General features: G+C 41.4%; 2 protein-coding genes across 21 annotated transcripts in view; one reads left to right on the top strand and one right to left on the bottom strand.

Moving 5' to 3' along the window:
• The window catches only part of LOC109422898 (disintegrin and metalloproteinase domain-containing protein unc-71), a 1,549,374-nt gene that overhangs the window by 1,155,411 nt on the left and 368,493 nt on the right, over nucleotides 1–25,470 (bottom strand). The window lies entirely within an intron of this gene.
• Nucleotides 15,624–21,008, top strand: LOC134289488 (uncharacterized). Its single transcript, XM_062855366.1, has 2 exons — nucleotides 15,624–15,711; nucleotides 20,497–21,008. The coding sequence occupies exons 1-2, from the start codon at nucleotides 15,624–15,626 to the stop codon at nucleotides 21,006–21,008; spliced, it is 600 nt and encodes a 199-aa protein (XP_062711350.1).

The following is a 25,470-nucleotide window of genomic DNA, read 5'->3' as shown; positions in this document are numbered from 1 at the left end:
TTTCAGAAATATCTTCAGATACTTTCTCTGTATTCCAAGAATTACTAAAGAAATTTCATCAGGGATATGTTGAACACGATTGACACGAGTAATTTTCAAGTTATTCTGCCTTCAAGTTAGAAAACATGAATGTAACTCATATACAACCAAAAACCTGCGCTGCCGACACTACTTTGTGACATGTGTGTTGCTTGAGTGAAATTCCTGCTGGTATTTCTTGAAAGATTCTTCCCGGGTTTTATTTTTCAGGGATTCTCTCAGGATTACTCCCGGAATTTCTCCAGTGATTCATTCTCGGATTTTTTATGTGGATTCTTCTTTCGTGGTTTCTAGCCAGGATTCAACTCAGGATTCTTTCAGATATTCCTCATAAAAATTCCGTTATAAAATCTTCTTGGAATTCCTGCCAAGAATGCTTTAGAGATCTTGAAGGGATTGTTTCAAGTGTGCTACTTGGCATTCTGTCAGGAATTACTGCTGGAATTTCTTCAAAAATTCCTTGTGGGATTTTGAAATTTAGGTCATCTTGGATGTTTGTTACCGTTCCTCAAGTATTTAATCCATTATTCCTCCCGGGATATCTTCAATAATTATTTCAAAGATTCCTGCCGATCTTACAACCACGATTCCTTCCGCGATTTCTTCATGGATTCCATCAGGGATATTTTATAAGACTCTCCTCTGTTTAATGCAGGAATTTCTCCTGTGATTTCCAAGAATTTTACCAAGAATCTCTACCGGGAATTTTCCTGCAGCGCGAGTTAGAGCTAATGAGAGTGGATAGTAATTGAAAAATAGAGAAACTATTTTTCACTCTTGAATCTGAATATCCCTTATAAAGCATTATGTCCAACCAATATACCATCCTTTGATTTTCTTGGGCATAGAGTATCTTTTGCTACACGATATGGTTTTACTTCCCCACTGGGACTTGGACTGCCTCGCTTCAACTTCGTGTTCTTTAAGCACTGTCACAGTTATTAATTGTAGGGCTTTCTTTGCCTGCCATTGCATGAATTTGTATATTGTGAAGGCAAGTACAATGATACACTATGCCCAGGGAGTCGAGAAAATTTGCCTGACCGGAACCCGCCGTCTCCGAATTTGCGATCCATAACCTTCACCACTAGGCTAACAGGAGACCCTAGTTAGCAAGACCCCATACGAACGTTATTATCAAGAAATACAGTTGCCCCCGCTCTGCCTAATGTTCCACCAGGTGGAAACCTCTGGTGAAACAACAGGACCGACGAAAAAAGCACCACTAATGAACTGTCTCGCAGACAAAACGTGTGTATAAATAAATTGGAAATAAAATAGACACAAGGACCTCCCAGCTCGGAAAACGGTCGCCTCGTCACCGACGACGACGACGACGACGACGACGACGGACGATCGGATGCCCAACCTTAGCCGAGCGGTGAGTGCCGCACCGCAAGAAAAGAGGAAACTTTCAGTGACACAGCATTCACTATACATCGTCGTGTAGGTGGGGGGACTGGATTGAAAGATCCGGAAAATAAAACAGCTTGTTAGAGTTACCGTGATGGAACACATGCGGAGCGAATTCGCACACAACATCCCACCACCGCGTCACTGGCTGTGGGAGTTGGAGAATGGTTGTTTTCATCCTGCTATGGCATTCAGAACCAGAGATGTAGCCGTGCATTGGGGCTGAAGAGAAGAAAGTCGAGTAGTGGGCCACTACTGTACTGTCGCGTTTGAGTAGTTCTAGAAAGAATCCCACACTAGGATCGGCATGGTACGGAACTCGATGTGGGAAGGATTTTCCTGACAGAATCCAAAGCTGGGAAACGTCTCTCTTCCATGTATGTGGGAGAGAACCAATCAAAGGAATAAGGTACACCGGGCAAGTTGAAACGGGTGGGGCAAGATGAAACAGCGAGTAGTTAACATGATGTTTTTAAATGATGATAAACAATTTGATTGCCATTTCACATAGTTTTTGATTCAAACAATCCTTTGGATAAATTCCCAAATTGACTTGAAATCTATTTCAAAACTTCGTGTTTCATCTTGCCCCACCCGTTTCAACTTGCCCCAGTGTACCTTATATAGGAAGCGATCGGCCCTGTTCCATCCACACAAAACACTGTCTCAAAGTGTTCCCGATCGTCAGAACAAACACCGTTCTTTTAGTTGCAGACTTAGCAGCTACAAAGCTGAAATTTATTGAGTTCATTTAGTCGGTGGTCAGTAAACAGACCTTAAGTTAATTCTTACATTTTCGGTATTTTTCTGCCTCTTCCAGGTGTGACTATAACCGGGAAAAACGTGGGTCGGATAATCTATAGAAATTTACATAATTTAATTGTAGGTTATATACTGTTTCGCACTGTCTGAATAAAGTTAATTTCTGTCAATAACCTACCTCAACTGACTGTAATAATTATGCACTGTGCGGTGCTGACTGTGTGCGGAAACTGATGTAACTATTAACACACTATAACGGAATAAATTTAGTATAACAAATAGTTAACCAAAACTCACTTCAAACTGTCGAAATATACCAATAAATTCACTATCACTGCGAACAAAATGCTGCTTATATGTGCACTAGCAAAGTCCGAATGGGTCTGTCTTTCTCTGTTCTGTCAGTTGCTGTCCGATCTGTCAGTCCGCTCGGCGACAGCCGCTCAGTTGCGAGGGATCGGACGGTGGTTTCACTATCGTTTCGTGGCCAACAGTGTTGCCGGTAACACAAGGATTTTCCTAAGCTCTGTTGTGTACGAAGTTAGGCGCACTAATGAATTTTGTTCTAGTAGTAATTTGTACTGAAATACCACTAAATCCGGTACACTACTGGATACATACTTACGATTTGTGTGATAACATATAGATAGAATTGTATTTTGCTACTGACTAGTCGTCTTTTGGCATCCACTTACCTGAAAGTAGAAGAGAAATGATTGTGTTATTAGCCGGTATGCAATAGACAAAGCGAAAAAGAAAAAAAAACACTCATAGTTCCAGTGGGATTTGAATCAACAACTCCGAAGTTCGATATACAGGATGCGTTTACCAACGACACTACGGAACAGGTAACGATTTTGCACAGTGGAAAGTTATCCTAGATTCTATGTCCATTAGCGTGGTTCAAAAATCGTTTTTGCTCCACACCGCTTATTCGATTCGCAGTCAGATTCTATGCCTTCTCCCAAAATTTGAGCTCATTTGGTTGAAAATTGAGACTGCCAAGCCCTTCAAAGTTTGTATGGGTATTATTATGAGGAAACGATGTCTTTCATTTAATCGACCGTAACATTACCCCAAGTGCTCTAGAGGGTTGGTTGACCCTTGGTACTCCTAGGTACTCTATCAGCTTGAGCTTTGCCGAAGACCGCATTCAAATTGGACGAAGAACTTTACAATTTTAGTAATCCCGCATTGAAGTCCTGCAAGAAGCCTGTCACAAATTACATTACCAACTTCCTCACCCTACATCACCCAAGATTTCTCTAGAAGCTAATCCAGGGAATTCAAGCGGTTCCTCCAGCAAAGAGCTCTATCAGGAGCTTTTTTTTGGAATTCCCTGAGAAATTTATTTAACCTTCTTCGTGCATTAGCATGTGCGCACCTCGCTGATCTAGTGCACGTTTAGGGGTCATAATGACCCTAATGCACGAAGAGGGTTAAGAATTAATTCAAGAGTTCATACGGATATTTTTCCAATACCTTTTCTGACTTTTTCTTCAGAAGGTTCTCTTGCAATCTCTTCAGGAGAAAATTCGGGATTTTTACATGTATTCATTCAGAAGGCTCTGAGAATTCGTTTAGAAGTTTCTTCGATTTTTTTTTTAAGAATTTCCCTTTTTTTTTGCTAATCCCTTTAGGAATTCGTTTAAAAATTTTGATCAAGATTTGTTCGAAAACTTCCAATAAATTTTCATTTTGTGAGTTCCTTAATGAATTTCTTTGAGAGTTCCTCCGGAAATTTTCTCAGATTTTTTTCCGAAAGCGTCAAAAGAGTTTATTTTTTACAATTTTTGAAAAAAAAAATTCAACTGGAAATTTCTATAGGAGTTCTCAGGTAAATTTATTATAAAAGTATTTTCAAAAATTCAAGAGAATTCTCTAGTTCCCTGGAATTTTCTCAGGAGTTCAACCGGAGACACCTTCGAGAGTTCTCCTGGGCATTGAGGGTTCCTCCGGGTATTTCATCATGAGCTTCTCTTGGTTTTTCTTTATAAAGTTTTTCCGGGAATTTATCCAGCAGTAGACCTGTGCGCCGACTATATTTTGCTCGGCGGCGGCGTCATCGGCGTCACGCTGGTGGCAGCTTTCGGCGGCGGTGGCGGAGGCGTGAATCGGCGTGACCAAAATATGACCATAATGTCAACATTGCCCAAGTAACATACATGTTATATAAAAGTTATGACAGCGCAAGTTTTGGTTGTATAGAAGTTTATTTTACGTTATTTCAACACAATGTTAGAATTACGTAACATAAACTTCTATACAACCAAAACTTGCGCTGTCGTAACTCTATTATAACATGTGTGTTGCTTGGGTGGCAAAGCAAAAAAGTTGAAAATACGCTCTAGAATGTGTAGTCTGGTCTTTTTCATGACCATTACGTTTGAATGCATACCTTTATTATTTTTGTTTGGGTCCGTCACTGTGACCAGTGATTAGATCTATTGGGACATTACTCGTATCCTTAGCAAGGGCGTAGCCAGGGGGGGGGGACAGGGGGGGGCCGTGGCAACTATATTCTAACTTAACCGAGAAACATAGATGATCAGAGCTGTTTTTGACTAGTAAAAATAAAATTCTCCTGCATCCTCGTATTTTTTTTTAATGTATGCAGGAACTCCTTCGGAAATTCTTGAAGGAATATCTTCGAAAATTCCTGAGGGTATTCCTTCGGAAATTCCTTCGGAAATTCTTGAAGAAATTCCTTCGGAAATTCCTGAAGGATTTCTTCGGAAATTTCTGGAGCAATTCCTTCGGAAATTCCTTCCGAAATTCCTTGGGGAGTTCCATGGGAAAATCTTGGATGAATACCTTTGCAGATTCCTGGAGGAATTCTTTCAGAAATCCATAGAGAAATTCGTGAGGAAATCCTTAGGTAAATTCCTTACGAAATTCCTGGACAAAATAATCCCACATTTCCTGGAGAAATGCTTTTGAAAATTCCTGGAGGAATTCCTTCGGAAATTGCTAGACAAATGTCATTGAAAATTTCTGGAGGAATTCCTTCGGAAAGTCCTGGAGGAATTCCTTCGGAAAGTCGTGGAGGATTTTTTTCGGAAATACTTTTTGGATTTTTTTTTGGAAATTCTTGCAGGAATCCTTCGGAAATTCCAGGAGGAATTCTTTCGGAAATTCCTGGAGGAATTCTTTCAGAAATTTAGGGAGGAATTCCTTCGGAAATTGCTGGACGAATTCCTTTGGAATTCCAGGAGGAATTCCTTTAGGATTTCCTGGAGGAATTCTTTCGGAAATTCCGGGAAGAATTCCTTCGGAAATTGCTGGAGGAATTTCTTCGGAAATTCCTGCAATAATTTCTTCGGCAATTACTGGAGGAATTCCTTCGGAAATTGCTGGACGAATTCTTTTGGAAATTCCTGTAGGAATTCCTCCGGAAATTCCTGGAGGAATTCCTTCAGAAATTCCTGGAGGAATTTTTTCGGAAATTCTTTTTAGATTTTTTTTTTAGGAAATTCCTGGAGGAATACCGTCGGAAATTTCTAGCAGAATTCCTTCGAAAAATCCTGAAGGAATTCTTTCGGAAATTCCGGGAGGAATTCCTTCGGAAATTGCTGGACGAATTCCTTTGGAGATTCCCGGAGGAAATTCCAGGAGAAATTCCTTTAGGAATTCCTGAAGGAATTTTTTCGCAAATTCCTGAAGGAATTCCATCGGAAATTGCTGGATGAATTCCATTGAAAATTACTGGAGGAATTCCTTCCAAAATTCTTGGAAGAATCCCTTCGCAAAATCCTGGAAGAATTCCTTCGGAAATTTCTGGAGAAATTCCATCGTAAATTCCTGAAGGACTTCGTTCGGAAATTACAGGAGGAATTCCATCGAAAATTCTTTGGCGAGGCACTTCGAAAAATCTTGGATGAATACTTTCGGAAATTTCTGGAGGAATTCTTTCAGAAATTCCGGGAGGAATTCCTTCGGAAATTGCTGGACGAATTCCTTTGGAGGTTCTTGGAAAAATTCATTCGGAAATTCCAGAAGGAATTTCTTTAGGAATTCCTGGAGGAATTCTTTCGGAAATTCCGGGAGGAATTGCTTCGGAAATTCCTGAAGCAATTCTTTCAAAAAATCCTGGAGGAATTCCTAAAAAAATCCTGGAGGAATTCCTAAAAAAAATCCAGAAGGAATTCCTTCTAAAACTCTTGGAGGAATCCCTTCACAAATTCCTGGAAGAATTCCTTCGAAATTTCCTGAAGGAGTTCCTTCGGAAATTCCTGAAGGAATTCGTTCAGAAATTTCTGGAAATTTCTGGAGGAATTCCTTCGGAAATTCCTAGTGGAGTTCCCTCGAAAAATGTTGGATGAATACCTCCGGAAATTTCTGGAGGAATTCTTTCAGAAATCTATAGAGAAATTCCTGAGAAAATCCTGGGATGAATTCCTTAGGACATTGCTGGAAAAAATCATTCTAAACTTCTTAGAGGAATGCTTTTCATGACTCCTGGAGGAATTCCTTCGGAAATTACTGGACGAATTCCTTTGGGAACTCCAGGAGGAATTCCTTCGGAAATTGATGGAATAATTTCTTCGGAAATTACTGGAAGAATTCCTTCGGAAATTCCTAGAGGTATTCTTTCGGAAATTCCTGGAGAATTTTTTTCGGAAACTCTTTTTGGATTTTATTTTTGGAAATTCCAAGAGGAATTCCCTCGAAAATTCATGGAGGAATTCCTTCACAAATTCCGTTAGGAATTCCTTCAAAAATTCCTGGAGGAATTCTTTCGGAAATTCCGGGAGGAATTCCTTCGGAAATTGCTGGACGAATTCGTTTGATGATTCATGGAGGAATTCTTTTAGAAATTCCTGCAGGAATTCTTTCGGAAATCCTTAGGGGAATTTCTTTGGAAATTCCTGGAGAAATCCTTCCGGAATCTCTTGGATGCATTCCTTCTGAAATTCGTGGAGCAATTATTTCGGAAATTCCTGGAGGAATTCTTTCGGAAATTCTTGGTGGAATTTCTTTAAAAATTCCCGGAGGAATTCCATTGGAAATTCCTGGAGGAATTTCTTTGGAAATTCCTTCGGAAATTCCTGGAAAAACTCTTTTGGAAATTTCTGAAGGATTTTTTTTAATTCCAGGAAGAATTCCTTCAGAAATTCCAGGAGAAATTCTGTCGGAAATTCCTGGAGAAATTCCATTGGATATTTCCAAAGGAATGAATTTCCGATGTAATTCCACCAGGAATTTTGCGAAAAAATTCCTTCAGGATTTTCCAAATAAATTCCTCCATTTATTTCCGAGAGAATTCCTCCAGGAATTTCCGTTGCAATTCCTCCAGGAATTTCCGAGGGAAATCCTTCAGGAAATTTCGGAAAAATCACTCCACAAATTTCTGGAGGAATTACTCTAGGAATTTCCTCAAGGGAATTCCTCTTGGAATTTTCAAAGGATTTCCTCCTGGAATTTCCGAAGGAATTCCTTCATGAATGTCCGAAGAAATCCCTCCATGAATTTCCGAAGGAATTCCTACAGAAATTTTCCGACGGAATTCCTCTTCGAATTTCCGAAGAAATTCCTCGAGGAATTTCCGGAGGAATTCATCCAAGAATTTCCGAAGAAATTCTTCTAGGAATTTTCAAAAGAATTCCTCTTGGAATTTTTAAAGGAAGTCCTCCTGGAAATTCCGAAGGAATTCCTCCATGAATTTCCGAAGGAATTCCTCCATAAATTTCCGAATGAATTCCTCCAGGAATTTTGCGAAGGAATTTCTAAAGAATTTTCCGAAGGAATTCCTACATGAATTTCCAAAGGAATTCCTCCAGAAATTTTCCGACGGAATCCCTTCACGAATTTCCGAAGAAATTCCTCGAGGAATTTCAGGAGAAATCCCTCCATGAAATACCGAAGGAGTTCCTCCATGAATTTCCGAAGGAATTGCTCCAGAAATTTTCCGAAAGAATTCATTCATGAATTTCTGAAGAAATTCCTTCACGAATTTTCAAAGGAATTCCTCCAGGAATTTCCTGAGAAATTCCTCCATGAATTTCCGGATGAATCTCTTCAGAAATTTCCGGAGGAAATCCTCCAGGAATTTTCAAAGGAGATCCTCCAGGAATTTTCAAAGAAATTCCTTCTGCAATTTCCGAAGGAATTCCTCCTGGAATTTCCGAAGGAATTCCTTCATAAATTTCCGAAGGAATTCCTTCAGGAATTTCCGAAGGAAATCTTCCAACAATTTCCGAAGGAATTCCTCCAGGAATTTCCGAGGGAATTCCTGCAGTAATTTCCGGTGGAATTCCTCCTGGGATTTTCAATGGAATTTCACCTGGAATTTTCAAAGGATTTCCTGCCGGAATTTCCGAAGGAATTCTTTCATGAATGTCCGAAGGAATTCCACCGGGAATTTTCGAAAGAATTTCTCCAGGAATTCCTTCACGAATTTCCGAAGGAGTTTCTCCATAAATTTCAGAAGGAATTCCTCCAGGACTTTTGCGAAGGAATCGCTCAAGGATTTTCTGAAGGAATTCCTCCATGAATTTCCGAAGGAGTTCCTCCATAAATTTCAGGAAGGAATTTCTCCAGGTATTTCCGAAGGAATTCCTCCAGCAATTCCCGAAGGAAATCCTCTACGAATTCACGAAGGAATTCCTCCAAGAATTTCCGAGGGAATTCCTCCAGGATTTTCCCAAAGAATTCCTCCATGAGTTTCCGGAGGAGTTTGTCCAGGAATTTCCGTAGGAATTCCTCCAGGAATTTTCAAAGAAATTTCTCCTGGAATTTTCAAAGGATTTGCTCCTGCATTTCCGAAGGAATTCCTCTACGAATTTCCAAAGAAATCCCTCCCGGAATTTCCAAAGAAATTTCTTATGGATTTGCCTTGAAATACCTCCAAAAATTTCCGAATGAATTCCTCCAAAAATTTTTGACGGTTGTCCTCAAAAAATTTCCTTAGGATTTTCTCACATAATCCCCAAACGTGTTTCTGAAGGAATGTTTGAAGAAGTTTCTCAAGTTTTCGTAGGAGTTCCGCAATACATTTTTGAAGGAATTTCTTGAGGAATTTCCGAAGAAACTTCTCAAGGATCTTTCGCTGGAATTCCTTGAGGAATTTCAAAAAGATTTATAAAAAAACCGAAAAAATTCCTCAACGAACTTATCAAACAATTTCTCACGAAATTTCCAAAGGTATTCCATAAGACATTTCAGACATATGTCAAAAAAAATCCAAACGAACTCCTTTAACAATTTCCGAATTTTCCTTATCAAGGCTTTTTGAAAGGAATTCTTCAAAGAATTTCCGAATGAGTTCCTCTAGGAAATAAAAATCACAAAAAGCATTTCTTCAGGAATTTCCGAAATATTTTTTCAAGGAAGTTTTGAAAGATTTTGAAAGAAATTCCTTATGAAATTTCAGAAGGGATATCTCATGAGACTTTTAGTGGATTTTTTTCAATATTTTCGAAAGAATTGCTTCAGGAATTTGGGAAGGAATTCTCACAGAAATTTCCGGATGAATTCCTCCAAGAATTTTTGAAGGTATTCTTCAAGGAATTTTCGGAAGAAAACTCCGAAGGAGTTCCTCAAGGAATATTCTAAATCTATTTCAAAGAAATTCCTCAAGGAATTCCCGAAGAATCTTCTAAAGGAAATCGTAGAAGAACTCTCGACGTCTTATGGAATTTCTCAAGAAGCTTTAGAAATGAAGGAATTTCTCAAGAAATTTCTGAAGAATTTGTCAAGGAATTTCCGGTGAAATACCTCAAGGAGTTTCGAAATGAATTCCTGAAATAATTTTTTAATTGATTCATTTGAAAATTTCTGAATGCATTCCTCTAGCAACTTCCAAAGATATTCCTCCAGGAATTTCCGAAGGAATTCCTTTAGAAATTTTCAGAGATTTTTTTTCCGGTAATTCCGAAGGAATTCATTAAAGGATTTTTCGAAGAAATTTCTCCAAAAATTTCTTAGGGTATTCCTCTATTCTTAGTTTGAATGAAATTTTTGAAAGAATTCGCAGATAAATTCTTAAAGTATTTTCTGGAGCTTCTCAAACGGATTTCTGGTGGAATTAAGAATGATATTTGTAAAGAATTACTGGGGAAATTCTCAAAAGAATGCATGGTAAAATTCGTAATAAAACTTCTGGAGGAATTTTTGAAGAAATTTCTGAAGGTATTCTCAACGGAATTACTGCAAGTTTTCCGAAGGTAATTTCTGCTGGAATATCTACATTAAAATAACCTGGAAAAATATTAAAGAAATTTCTGGAGAATCTGCTGGATAAATTCAAATTCATGAAATTCCTGAAGCAATATCTTGAGGAATTCCTCAGGATTATAATCATATATGATTCTTCCATTGAACCATTCCTGTTAATCACCCATTTTTCATACTTCACTTCTATTTTTTTTTTTAATGATGAAGTATTTGAACTCCTTGTTACTGCAAATCGGTTTTCAGTGTAAGGGTGCTCGCCCCCCCCCCCTGGCCGAAAAGCTGGCTACGCCCTTGATCCTTAGTGTAGTGCATGTTGCAAAACTCCCTTACATATGAATGATTTCGAGGAAAAATCTCAGAAGTAATTCCAAGAGAAGCCTTAAAGAAAATCCTGGAGGAATCCATGGAGAAAATTCTGGACTAATCTCTGCAGGAACAACTGTATGAAAACCTGAAGAAACTTCTGCAGGAATCTCAGATGGTTCAAGAATATCTCTTAGAGAGATCCCTGCAGAAACTTCTGAAGAAAACCCTGATTAAAATTTTCGAGGAATTTCGGAAAGTAAATCCAGCAAAATATCCGAAGAAATGGGGAGGATTCCCGAAATAAATTCAAGCGGGAATCCCAAGAGAATTACAGCAGGAATGACTAGAGAAATTCCAGGAGGAATCCCTGAAGGAATTCCTGTGGGAATTTCTAAAGGAGTTCGAGAAGGAACTCCCTAAGGATTTATAGGAGGAATCAACGAAAAATATGCAGAAGGAATTCCAAGGAAATTCAAGCAAGAATCGAAAGAGAATTTCTACAAGGAATCCTCAAAAGAGTTTAAGTGGGAATTTCGAAGGAAATGCCCAAAAAAATTCCCAAAAAATTTCTAGAAGGAATCAACGAAAAATACCCAGGGAAAATTTCTGAAGGAATTAGAGAAGAAATACCCAAGAGAGTTCTAGGAGGAATTGTCGAAGAATTTGTAATCACCAAAGGAATTCCAAGAATGAATCCTGAAGGAATTGTTGAAGTAATTCCCGATGGAGTATCAGGAGAAATTCTCGAAAGAATGTTAGGAGAAATCCTCGGAGGAAGAACCCCCAGGAGAAACTCCCGAAGGAATTCTAGAAGGTATCCTTGAAAGAATTCTAGGAGGAGTCCCCAAACGAATTTTAGGAGAAATCTCCGAAGAAATTTGAAGAGGAATTCCAAGAAGAAATCCGAAAGAGTTCCGGGAGGAATCTCCGAAAGAATTCTAAGCGGAATCTTCAAAGGTTTTTCAAGAGGAAACCCCGATGGAATTTCAGGAGGAATCCCCATAGGAAATCCAGGAGGAATCTACAAAGAAATTCAAGAAGGAGTCCCGAAGGAATTGCAGGCATCTTGGAAGAATTCAATGAGGAATATCAGAAGCAATTCTAGGAGAAATCACCGGAGAAATTCAAGAAAGAAATCCCGAAGGAATTGCAGGAATCTTCGAGGAATTCTATGAGGAATGTCAGAAGAAATTTCAGGATTAATCTTCAAAGGTGTTCTAAGAGGAATCACCAAAGATACTTCAGGAGCAAACCTCGAAGGAATTCCCGGAGGAATCCACGATGGACCAGCAGTTCCTTAATACAAGTATTCTTCTAGACATTCCTCAGACAACTGGGAAATTCTTCGATTATTCGCCCAGAAATTTCTTTAAGAGTTCGTTCTGGAAATTAATTTAAAAGTTCCAAAGAGAATTCTTTCAAAAGTTTTAGAGAGAATTTGTCTTTTTCCTTTCTGTGAAAATTCTTTCTTAAGTCGACCAAGGCCTATTCCTCACTCACTAGGAAATTCCTTAGTAGTTTATAAGGCATTATTTTTTGAGTTTTTTCGAGAATTCGTTCAGGAGTTTCACCGGAAATTCCTTCAGAAGTTCCTCCGGGAACTTTTCAGAAGTATTTCCGAAAATTCTTCCAGGAGCGTCTGTGAGAATGCCTAAAAGATTTCCCATAACAGTTCTTTCAAAACTTCCGGAACTTTCGTAGGAAATTCTCTTGAGAAATCCCTCCACAGTTCAGGGCTTTCTACGGGAGGTCTTTTGCGAATCTTCCCAGAAGTTTTCGTTGGAATGTACAGAGAGGTCTTCCCCTTCGTGATATTTTGCGGTTTTTCGTTCATAACTTTCACCAGAAACTGCTCAGAAAATCAACGCAGAGCTTCCTCCGGGTATTACTATAGGAGTTTGTACGGGTATTACATCAAAAGTTCCTCTGAGATTTCCCGGAGCTCCTCTGGATTTTTGTTTTCATGAATTTCTCTGGAATTCCTTCAATTCTTTTTAAACGGAAAGTTTCACAAAACAAAATCTTCATTTAAGAGCTCTCGTGGGAATTCCTAGAGAAACATCCGGAGAACCTGATAGTGGATTTCTCGGAACAAACTCCCGGTATTCCCAGAAGAATTTCTGGAAGGACTCCCTAGAGGAACTTCTAGAGAAATTCTCGAGAGGTATTCCAAGGGGAATTCCTAGGAACTCCTAGAAAGGAGGAACTCCTCGAAATATTCTCAAAGAAACTCCTAGAAAAGTTCTCGTAGTAAAACCAGAAAGAATTCTCGAAAAAAAACTCCTTGGGGAAATCTTGGGGGAAGTCCTAGAGGAATTCATGAAATAACCCCAAAAGGGAACTCCCTATCAGAAACTCCTAGAGGAATTCCAGAAGAAACTCCAAGATGGGCAACTGGAGGAACTGCTGGAGAAATTTCCAGAGCAATTCCCGTAAGAATACCTTAAGGAATTTTACGAGGATTCTCGTCGATAAGTTTCTCTTGCGGATCCCCCAGACATTCTTCTTCGTTAGGAAACTCCTTCAGGAGTTCCTTCAAGAATTCCCCTAGGACTACATCCGGGAATTCTTTTGAGAGTTCCTCTGAAAAATCTTCTAAAGGTTCCTCCTGAAATTTCACTCAGTGGAGCCGTGAAGTTTTACTAGGATTTGCTCCCGGAATGTCTTTAGACCTTTGTTCGGGAATTTCTCTAAGAGTCCTCTGGAATTGATGTAGAAAACGAATTTTCCGAACGAATCCCAGGAGGAATTTCCAAAGGAACGCTTAGAAGAACTCTGTAGGAGCTCCTAGAAAGAAACCACAGTGGATCCCCTACGGCAAGTACCGAAAGATCACCTAGAGGAATTTTCGGATAAACTCCTGGAAGCATTCTTGGAGGTACTCCTATTGGGATTCCCAGAGAGGAACTGCCGAAGGAAATCCTTGAAAAAAGATTTCTATTCGAACTCCAAAAGGAATTCCTTATGGACCGCCCCGAGGAAAGATCGAGGAAGAGCTCGAAGAGAAACTAGAGAAACTTTATGGGGAACTCCTAGAGGAGCTCCCGGAGGAACCCCTAGTGAAAAACCCCGTTGAAACTCCTAGAAGAATTCCCGGGGGACCGCTTAGAGGATTTCCAAGAGGAACTCTCTGAGGAACTCCCGGAAGAATTCCTAGAGAAATTCCCGAAGCTCCTAGAGGAATTCTTGCGCGAAGTCCATGAGGAATTCCAGGAGGAATTCCTTAACAATATCTTATTGGAACTCTTGGGGGCATTCCCGAAGTACCGCCCAGAGGAAAGCCTGGAGAAACACCTAGACACATTACTGGAATAACTCTTATAGGAACTCCTAGAGGAATGTCTGAAGGAACTGTTCAAGGAAATTCCGTAGTAACTCCTAGAAGAATTCATGGAGAAAAAGGAATTCCTGGAACACCGTCTAGAGAATTTCCTTAGGGAACTCCTAAAGAAGTTTCCGGGAGAATTTTTAGAGGATATCCCGAAGAATATTCTAAATCTTTAAAAAAATGGATCACCACTGTAAACGACTTCAGATTTCTTGAATCCAAGATCCTGTAATATTTTTTTCCGAGGAATTCCAGGGCACATCTCGGGAAAAAGTTAGGAGAAATCAGTCTTCCAGCGATCAACCGTGTTCCATAAGGTTCGTAAGGGATCACTCCAATTTACCTTACACACTTTATTTCACCTTCCGGGATCTCAGCATTTTTTTCAAACTTTCGTCGACATTCGCACAGCCGAGTGCAAACAATATTATTTCTGAGATCTCAACAACTTTGACAGTTCATTTCTAAGCTTCGGTAACTATTTTGCTGAAAATCAGCTAATAAACGTCATTTTTACTTAGATTTCAGTTTACGAGTTTGCTGAGTAGTCGACTCTGCGATAAAAGCCGATCCTGCGAATATTGTTTGAGTGTGTAAGATTCATCTTTAAAGCTTGGATTTGTAGGAGTCACATGATGCCTACAAGACACCACTCTGTTATCCATTAGGTACCATCCTACTGCTTCTAATGAGTCACAACATTTAGACTCAGCGCCCACATTGTCTTTTAGGAGGAGCCAACAATATGTTCCTCCTTGGAGCCACCACAGGGACCAACCCGATGTGCTTTGGAATTTACCTTGTCCTATGGAAACCACTGCACTAAGACTGAAGGGCCATCTTATAATCAAGTAGGCTCACCATATAGTTCCTTACTGGCGTTACCTCCCCGCTGCGTTAGAGACTAATTCTCACTTCAGAGTGGTACATGATACATAGTTAGTTAGTAATTGAGTGAAAGTTCCTAATCGAACAGTTTTGATGATGATGCCGTGTAGCTTCAAACTGCTTGTAACTAGTTAGTGTACTGTATTGAACTTTTGAAAAGAAATGTTCTAGGTGCACATACCACATCCACATGAATGGCTCCAATTCTAACATGAGATGCCAGAAAAAAAATACAAGCATGGTCACCAGACGAGACCTCCACCTAATTCTACCTGTACAGAAACCTTCCCCAATATACCCACAATCATGAATAATTGAGCGAACAATCTTGGCAATCTTGTCCCTGCCACAGAGAGCAAACATCTTTGCAAAACGAGAACATTCGGCTTCGGTTTCTCCTGTTTCCCAGTAGACGGCAAGCTAAAAGAAGAAACAAAGTTTACCTTGTCGGAAGGATGACCGTTCGTTCGTTCGTTCGTACTTACGTCCGGCTGTTCCCAGTTCCCCATTCGGTTGATTAGTTTGAGTGGAGTTTTATCTTTCTCGTTCAATATGCATATTGATTGACAGTTTTTACGACTTTTTTTTTCTGGTCAAGTTCGGGGCCACTTGTGTCGTACAGAATGACGAAGACCGGAACAGAAGTGCCATGCGGTGTGGAATGGGAAGGAACTTTTCAGCACAAAATTTGATTTAGTACACATAGCTCATGATGACGGACGGTGGCAGCGGCGGCGGCGGGAAAACCGAGTTCATTTGCAATTTGTTTCAGAATCTTCCTGTCATGTCGGGGGAAGATTGTGAGTTATTTCCTCGGCTTGGCATGGTGGGATGAAAACCGGAAAGGAAGCCAAAAGAAACAACTGGGGCAATTGGTTCACCGGGTTGCTTTCGGGACGATTTTTAGACGATTGATGACGGAGTTTTTCGGGGGATTTGAACATCCGTTGAAGAAAAAAAAAAACTGTACGAACAGGTGTATCAGGAAAGGTGTATTGAAATAACTTCGGTCAAATTGAGTACTGGGTATTGGAGAAAGATATTGCTCAAAGGAAAGGTAGTGAAAAAACTCATCAAAGGCAAATCATCTTAAATGCTGTTTGTCTGTATATTTGATTGCAATTTTTACGAACAGGGGTAAAAATTTGTGAAACATCTAGAGCACTCAACGATAAGCAGCGTGAACTAATTTTTTAACACGATAAAATAGAACAAAATAAACCGTTGTCTCGTGTTAGTGTAATGTTCAGTCTGTGCAGCCTCTGGCTGCAGACGGTGTAGTGTCTTTTTTTTTTAAATGCTGTGTATGTATATTCCTGGACGTAAGTAAAGCTTTTGGGTCGATGGACAGATACTCCTGGATACGCTCGGCGACGCTGTCATACCGGAGGACATAAGGAGATCGATTTTTAAATACCTGAAAGAGAAACGTGCCGTGATCACGGCAGCAGAAACAGTCGTGGAAACGATGGTAAGCAAAGGTACCACAAGAATGCCTTTTTTTCATAGCTTTTGTTTAACTTGTATACAGCTGATCTACACCAACTTCAAGAGGAAGAAGTAATGCTATCACAACACTTTGCTGTTGTCGTCATAGGAGAAAGATACGAAGCAGTTCGTAAATCCAACCGCTTGTTGTGAAAGCTTGCTAAGAAAATTAATGAGAAGAAACTTCGAATACTTCCAGCAAAATGTGCAGCAATTAACTTCAGAAGACTACCTGACAGAGTCACACTGAGGAGAACAAACCGAGCTACAAAACACATATAAACACCTAGGGTACATCATCTATAGGACACTGAGCCAGAGAAAAAAACATTGAGACAGTCAAAACGAACGCCAAGTAGAGTATAAGCTTGCTTAAATGCTACCAATCAAATAAGTCTTTCCAACCAAGAATCGCTGCCTAAAGTTGGAAATGCAATAGTTCGGTCGAAACTGGAATACGGTCTCCAGAAACGATGAAATAGACAAACTTGCAGTAAACGTAGCACAAAGAAGAGTTACCAACTGTACTCGGACAAACTTGTGATAGACAAGACTTGTCCAAGCAAAAACTGCACTTTGCATTCGGAATAGCTATTTGGTGTTAAAATGTTACGGGTAAAAATATTTTACTTCAATAAGACAGATTAATTGTTTAATTTGTTACATGTTTCATATTCGCGCGTTCTTTTTGTTATATGTTTCATGTTAACTTTTAAATAGTCCCCTCAACTAAATGTACATTTATAGGGTTCTGACCGAATAGAGGCTCATGAAATGCAATCCTATCTGGATTGCCAATTTTCAGGCTATTTCGGGCAGCGGTCAAGTACCTGCCACGGACTTCAAGTTATTGAGCTCAAGTATCGAAACCCGAAATGAGAAGCCCGATTAGGATTAGTTTTCCTAGACAAAATCAAAGCAATGACTGTCAATTAAAAGGCATATTGCCAATAAAAACATAATTCCAGGACGACTGATGAACCCAAACCAATTAATGGAACCTCATCATCCCGTGATCGGAAGGAGCTATCCACTTGGATAACTGGGCACATTCTCCAGTCAACACACGATCGCATATGATGACGAATAGGATGCCAAAGTGGAGGCGATATGCGTACACTTTACACGCGGTTAAATGGAAGCACGTACGTATTTGGACTCCACTTTAGCATCCTATTCAACATCATATACGACTTTGTGTTGGCTGGGTCGTGTTTTGTGTTGTGTTAATTGATGTCTCTTGTTTATGCATTTATCAGGTTCTATGTGTCGTGATATATGTTAATCCTTATTATTAACTTTATTAGGGAGATTTCCAGCCCGAGGCTGGTTCATCTCCAAGGATGTTAATCCTTTGTAGAAATTGATTTTCTTTTATTTTTCTAACAAAAACGTAACACTCACAACCCAGGTGTTAGTTGTTAGTAATTTGTTAATATTCTAATTTGAAATCCTACTTAAACTAAACATGCAAAAAGTTAGAAATTGTACTACCCTAACGTTACTGTTATACACGGTAAAAATTCTGCACGCTCAATGTAAGGGAAAAATCCCTTAACCATTCAACATCCCAATCAGCATGATCAGAAAGGCTTTTCCTTTGAAATCGCACTGCTGTCAGTGTTGATTTGAGAACCAAAACAAACCCATCGGAGAAATCAACTAAAAATCACTTCAATTCGCACTAATGTACAAACCAGTACGATCCAAAGTGAAAAGCTGTTGATTTGATTATGACTGTTTTGGGTATGAAAGTAAATATAGATGACAGGTGGTAGAAAGTGTTTCGCTTCGAATCGTACCTCTCTAACAGGTGTGAAGAAGTGTAGTGGTAAACAGATGATCGTAAATCTCAAGGTCCTGGTATCGAATCTGGGTGCGAAGAGCACTTTTTTTTCAATTCTAGATTCCAATTCAAAACATTGTCAACAACAAATTGAAGTGAAGTTCAATTAAGATTGAAGAGGCATTGGATGTTATTTTTCGAATGATATTTAATTGATAACAAACTGATTAAACAGTAGTGCGATTTCAAGCGCCATTCCGTTCATATCACAGTGCAGATTTTTTACCGTGTACACATAACCACAAGTACACTAAATTACATGAACTTCACATACTATTGTATCCATTACACGAACAATACACACAAAACACACGAAGTGAGACGAAAACGGTCAGTATCTACATGAACTGGACAGTAGATTTAGTAGCCAACCGATAGCCTAATAATAAAGACGGCAAAGTACACGCGCGCGAGGTTTTACTGAAGAATAAAGTTCTGTTTTTATTCGAGAAATAAAGTTGTGTGAATTTGTAAAACTATTTCAAGTTATTAGTGAACGGAAAGGACTGTTGAAAAGGAATAAGGGATTAGTGGAAGTGGAAAGAAAGTTGGAAAGGAGTTATTTGTGTCAGAAGTTAATTGGAGTGGAATTGAGAAGAAAGGATATCGCTACAAGTGGAGGAACACAGCGTAGAACCCTGGATACAACGGAGAAGGTAAACTCAACCCATGAACCGCATCCCTCAACATTTTTGGTGCCGTGACCAGGATCGGCGGTTGAGTTGGGAAGGTCGTTGGCTCTGAGGACAATTGGGCCATTGTGGCTTGGAATTTGGACTTTGGACGGCACCGGATCCATATTGGTTGGCTGTTCTTTGTGGTGAATCATTTCAACGTCTTTTATCATCATTGCATTAGGCCACAGGTGAGTGGTGTTCCTGCTTCTTTAAACCGTTGTGTGGTGCTACTGGGATTCCTTTTCTCCTTTCCTGCGAGGTCCGAAATCATCAATCAACGTCTTGCTGCGACGACGGTGCAGTGTATAATAGACAACTGTGGTCAGCTATCGCGGTGGGTTGGATCGACACTGCTGTTGTGCACTGGATACTTGTGCCCCAGAGAGGACGGCGTGGTAGTATTCCTCGAATACGACGGTGAGGTGATATACGATCGGCAGTGATCTTCGACATCATCGGTTGGATTCGGTTGGACCACGTGACTGCTCGGATTACCACTACTGCAGCGCGGTACACATCAACGCCGGTGTTTACATTTTGGTTCCTGTGATATACGTTATACAAGGGCTATTGTCGACAGGCCTCAGTGGTACCAATACGGATCGGCATATATTGCAACACAGAAAGTTTGGCAAAGACGAGAGGCGGTAAGCGAAATTTTTGGATTGACGATTCGGGATTGGAGTGCGATTAGCACTGCAATTTTAATCGCATATTTGGGCTATATTTGGGCGGTGTGAGGCGAAATATTTTATTTGATCAAGGCCTGTTGTAGACAGGCTACAGCTACTTCGCTTGATAATTTTGGCTGAGCACAAACGACAAGATCAGCAGCGTAAACGGTAGTTGGTCACGGGGGCCGGAGTATTTTTGGATATCGGAGCTTGGAGTTTTTTGTATTTGATACAAGGCCTGGCTTGGACAGGTCACAGGTGAGTGACTGTCCATTGACTCCATAGCGTTACCGGAGGTACTTCTTTGGTTTCTCTTTCTCGGTCCGTGGATTGCTTCGCGACTGCTGATCTGATAGTGTGGGTATGGCTGGGGGAATTAAAGACAAACTCAAGAAACGTGAGCGCTTTTTTGCGGCTCTGCGTCGGCATATGCAGTTTCTGGAGGGTTATAATCCGGACACACAGTATGGGCACGTTCAGTCAAGGCTGGACAAGTTAGAGGTATCTTGGGAAGAATTCAACGAGCTGCAAGAAGAAATTTGCGAGTTGGATAACGAGGCACGCTATGTCCAAATGGAAGTATTATGAAAATCGAATGTACCTCAAATGTTATTTCATAGAATCGTAGGTTTGGACCTCTAGTTTCAGAATCTGTGCGGTTTAAAATATGTTCTCTTGGGTTTTTCGATTTTTTTGATGTTTTACCCATTTTCCCATGCAAATGGCGAAAAAAGTCATTTTAAGGTTAATTTCATCCCATATAAAAATGTATGAAAAAAAAAACCCAAGATGGATTATTTTAAATCACACATATTCTGAATCTAGAGGTCCAAAAATACGGTTCTAGCGAATAAAATTTGAGGTACATTCACTTTTCATAATACTTCCCTTTGGACATAGCGTGCGAGGGTGAGCTTGAGCAGGATACGAATAATGCGTACGCAGTATTCGAAAATCAGTATTATGAGATTCGTGCTGCTTTGCTGGGAAAATTGGTACCTGCCCAACCAGTACCAAATTTGGATAATTCCATTCGGAACACTAGTGCATTGGGAATGCACACGGGGGTTCGCTTGCCTCAAATATCGTCTCCTGACTTTGATGAGGATTACAAAGGGTGGCTGTCATTCAAGTCCACCTTCGTCTCGCTCATTCATGACTCAGTGGAGCTCAGCGATGTGCAGAAATTTCATTATTTGAAATCTGCCTTGAAAGGGGAGGCGGCCAAGTTGATCGAGTCGCTAACAATCACTAACGACAACTACGCCATACCATGGGATACTATCACGAAGCGGTATTCAAATGAGTATCTGTTGAAGAAACGGAATCTTCAGGCACTCATGGAGTTTCCGAAAATTGATAAGGAATCGGCGGTGCGGATTCACGGGTGGACGAATTCGATCAACGACTGAAGATATCAAAGCAGCTGGGCGAAAAAACCGAACATTGGGGAGCGATGATTGTGCATTGGATGTGCTCAAAGCTAGATAATCACACTTTGCAACTATGGGAGGACCACGCGGCATCACTACGGGATCCAACTTTCACTGCGTTGGTGGACTTTTTGGAGAAGCGGACGAGGGTTTTGGATGCTGTACAATCAAACTGTAGAAAGGCCATCAGCGTACAGCCGAAGGTGTTCGTGAAACGTGAACGGTTAGCAGTACATGCGTCAATGGAAAGTGGGAGAAGTGATCCTATGTGTCAATGCTGCGGCGAGCAGCATTATTTGGTGAAGTGTTCGAAGTTCCAGAGTTTCGGGCTGAAGGAGAAATTGGACTTTGTCAACAGCAAGCGGTTGTGCAGCAAGTGTTTCAAGTCCGGTCACTGGGTTCGGGATTGCAGTTCGAAGTTCAGCTGCAGGAGGTGCGGAAAGAAGCATAACTCCCTCATTCATCCCGGGTTCCAATCCAACAGCGGTAGCAACGACTCCGAGGGCAATACTCCGGCCGGCAACGCAACAAGGAAGAATAATGCAACAAGGATGCATGTTGTAACGGAATCAGTGGAAGATAATCAAAGGCAAACCAAGGAAAATGGGTCGACTGGATCGTATAGCATTGGAACAAAGCAGGGAAGCGTAGGTTAAAGCGTGTTTCTGTCCACGGTGGTGGTAAAGGTACGCGATCAGTACGGGGGAACTACGGTCGGAAATCTGGAAGAATTGCTGGAATGGTTCTGGAAGGTGGAAAGCTGTGACGATCAACCGGCATGGTCGAAGGAAGAGCAGGATTGTGAAGAGGACTTTAAGCGTACTCATTCGAGGGCTCAGTAAAGTTGCCGAAGCATTTCGGCTTCGAACGGATGTTGGGCAATTCGGAGGTTTTTTTTTGTTTTTATTAATGTGTATTTTAACTTATAGCTAATTCTACACTAATTCGGAGGCTTCAACGCTGGATAGATACCAGAAACTGGAAAACCGTTTGGAAAGGAACTCTACCATGAAGGATCGATATCACGCATTCAATACCTGGAATAAGGACACATAAGGAGGATATCGGAAGCGGAATTACAAGCAGAAGCTACAGGAACGGTTCAACGGAAGGTTTTCTACTTGCCACATCACGCGGTACTCAAAGAAGCAAGCACAACAACCAAGGTGCGCGTCGTCTTCGATGCGTCGGCGCAAACGGACAACGGCTACTCTCTCAACGACGTACTACTGAAGAGGCCTGTAATTCAGGGCGATCTTTTGAATCTGCTTATTCGCTTTCGCTAGCACGAAGTGGCACTTGTGGGAGATGTGGAGAAAATGTACAGGCAGGTTCGGCAGGACAACAACGACACTCTTCGGCTTCGAATATTTTTTTCGCTTCTCCAAAGATGAACCAATTGACAGCTACGAGTTGCTTACCGTGACGTACGGGCTGAAACCATCGTCATTTTTGGTAACCCGTGCTCTAAAACAGTTAGCTGTCGATGAAGGCCCGGAGGGCTCCCCAGCAAGCGCTGCGTTGGAAAAGGATTTTTACACGGACGACTACATCGGAGGGGCCACGTGCGTGGAGGAAGCAATCGGTCTGCGCGAGGAATTAACGTCGTTGATGGCGAAAGGAGGATTCCCAATACGAAAGTGGTGCTCAAATCGTCCAGAAGTCTTGGCTGGAGTTCCCGAAGATCAGTTGGGAACAAATCTTTCCATAATCTTTGAATTGCACCCCGACGAAAGGATCAAAACCCTTGGGATTACTTGGGAGCCGAAAGCTGATCAACTTCGGTTCCTGTTTAGCACGGACGATCATGAAGAAACATGGACTAGGAGGAAGATTTTATCTTCAATTGCCAAGCTGTTTGATCCACTTGGATTGATTGCTCCTGTAGTGGTGACTGCCAAGATAATCATGCAGGAGCTGGCTTTACTGCAATCCGGATAGGATGCCCCGGTGCCATCACAGTTGGAGCAGAAATGGATAATTTTCTATCGCTGTTTAGACAAGTTGGCCGAATACAGCATCTCAAGATTTGCCTTTATTACGGATTTCGTCAACGTACAGTTCCACTGCTTCGCCGACGCCTCGGAATTTGCGTACGGAGCTTGCCTATACGTTCGCTCCGTCGATCGTTACGGGAACGTCCGCATAGAACTTCTTTCAGCCAAGTCTCGTGTTGCACCACTTAAGCGGCTGACAATACCGAGATTAGAGCTTTGTACAGCCAGAGAAGCTGCACGTCTGCATCAGACCGTTGTCAAGGCTCTGGCACTGGACAACGTTCAATCATTTTTCTGGTCGGATTCAACCGTTGTTTTGCACTGGTTGAGAGCTCCACCAAATACGTGGAAAACATTCATCGCCAATCGTGCTTCCAGTATTCAGACTACAACATTTGGACATTCATGGCAGCATGTAGCCGGGAAAGAGAACCCGGCCGATGACCCATTTGGTTGAAGGAAACACCGTCTACCTGGATGATTGAAGTTTCTGGACCTGTCCCAAATGAAGTTGATTTGATCACTGCTACCTCTCCTCAAAATAGTGGCACGTTGCCTACGATTTTTGAACAATTGTAAACGACCTTAGCAGCGGACTTCTACAGCATTTCTTTCTGTAAATATCAGAATTGGCTACCGCCAAAATGTGCCTAGTACGTATAGTACAGGAAGAGTCGTTCTCAGAGGAAATCAAAACTTTGAAGAAACGGTACCAAGTTCCCCACAAAGCACCATTGAAGCTTCTTCGTCCCTTCGTTGATCGGGAAGGAATCATCAGAGTTTGAGGTCGCCTTCGTCATTCCCTTGAGGACTACGCCACCAGACATCCAGCAGTACTTCCGCAGTCGCGTAGATTTACCCGTATGTTCGTTGAGTATTATCACCTTCAGACCCTTCACGGAAGACATCAAGCAATTCTTGCAGTCATGCAGTTTTGGCCGATTCATGGAAAAAGAGCCGTCACTTCTGTTCTTCGACAGTGTCATCGTTGTTTTCGCTTTCACCCTACATCAAAAGTGGAAGTGGAAAGGTAGTAGGAAAGGAGTTATTTGTGGCAGAAGTTAATTGAAGTGGAATTGAGAAGAAAGGATATCGCTACAAGTGGAGGAACACAGCGTAGAACCCTGGATACATGGAGAAGGTAAACTCAACCCACGAACCGCATCCCCCAACACCAGGCGAAGATCATCTTGAACAGGATCAGATCGATCCACGCTGTACGACAAGGAACAGAAAAGGAAGTTGGGGATGGGAGACAGACACGGAACCATATTCGAAGACGGAAAGGAGCAGGAACTGGAAAGCATCCCGAAATGTAAAGTTCTGAAAAGACAGGTTTTATTACGTTGCTTGCATACGCCGTGATGACGAGGATCGTGAATGGGGTGTTTTATGACCACTGCCAGGGGTGGTGGTATCACTTCGGCTGGACGTATCTCGGTGCTGTCAGAAGTGTATCTAAAGTGATGATGAAGATGTTGTTCTTGCTGAAGAGATGCTGAAACAGCTCGATGCTGAGAAGGCGAAGGAGAAGCGGGAAATGACGAAGAAGAATATGTTGCACTCGGAAACGTCAGGAGATGAAGCAGGAGCTGTTCGAGATGCGCCAGCAGCTGGAGCAAGAAAAGCGAGAAATGGAACTGGAGTTCGAACAGATGCAGAAGTTCGCCGTAACTCGAGTAATGCCGGACGGAGATGGAAGAGAAGCTGAAATGGTTGAAGCTGAAGCGGAATACAGGAACGACCGATGGTGAAAGTTGTCGGAGGCGGTAAAGTGGTAAGCTCTAAAAGTGGAACAAGTAAGATAACGGAATCGAAGCAAGCGAAACCGTGGAAAGGACTTGAGAAGAGAAGTCGAGAAAAAAGCGTCCTTCCAGATCAAAGAACCGAGAGGAGCGTACCATAACCACTCGACTCCGAAAGTTTCTCGCAAGCTAATACTGAATCCGGTTCGAGCTAAATCGAGTCTGCCGGAGAATTTTCTGATCGGGTGCGGCGGAAAATCGATACCAGTCGGACGACCAGAGGTTCCGCAGCCAGTGAAAAAAACCAAGAAGATGAAGACAGTAGTGAAAGTTGTTGAGTCGGAAAGCATGTTTCCGAAGAAGAAGAATCCTCTTAAGAGGTGGAAAGCTGCGAAAAAGCAGACGAATGTTCCAGCGAGAAGGTGGAGCGCTCCTCAGAGGAGTAAGAAAGCAGCGGAAAAAAAGTTTCGTCGAAAAAGTGGAAAAGGCAAGGATGAGCGGAAGAAATGCCAAGAGGACCGACAAAGGCGCAGATATCAGCTCGGCAGTTCCTGTCCAGGAAGTTAGCAACGTTTTCTGACAAGTTTGTAGAATGTCCGATGTTCATCAGTGGCTACGAGACGTCAACGAAAGCATGCGGCTTTCCCGACGTGGAGAATTTGGTACGGCTACAGGAGTGCCTGAAAGTAAAGGCTGTGG

The sequence above is a fragment of the Aedes albopictus genome, chromosome 1 (genome assembly GCF_035046485.1).
Source record: "Aedes albopictus strain Foshan chromosome 1, AalbF5, whole genome shotgun sequence".
Lineage (NCBI taxonomy): Eukaryota > Metazoa > Arthropoda > Insecta > Diptera > Culicidae > Aedes > Aedes albopictus.
The sequence above is the reverse complement of the archived record's forward strand: the minus strand, read 5'-3'. Positions and strand labels throughout refer to the sequence as shown.

Excerpts from the sequence above, each read along its gene's own strand:
- LOC134289488 (XM_062855366.1), top strand. The coding sequence starts at position 15,624 with ATGACGGACGGTGGCAGCGGCGGCGGCGGGAAAACCGAGTTCATTTGC. Across the intron at positions 15,712-20,496 it reads TGTCATGTCGGGGGAAGATT|CGTGCGAGGGTGAGCTTGAG; the intron begins GTGAGTTATTTC and ends CTTTGGACATAG.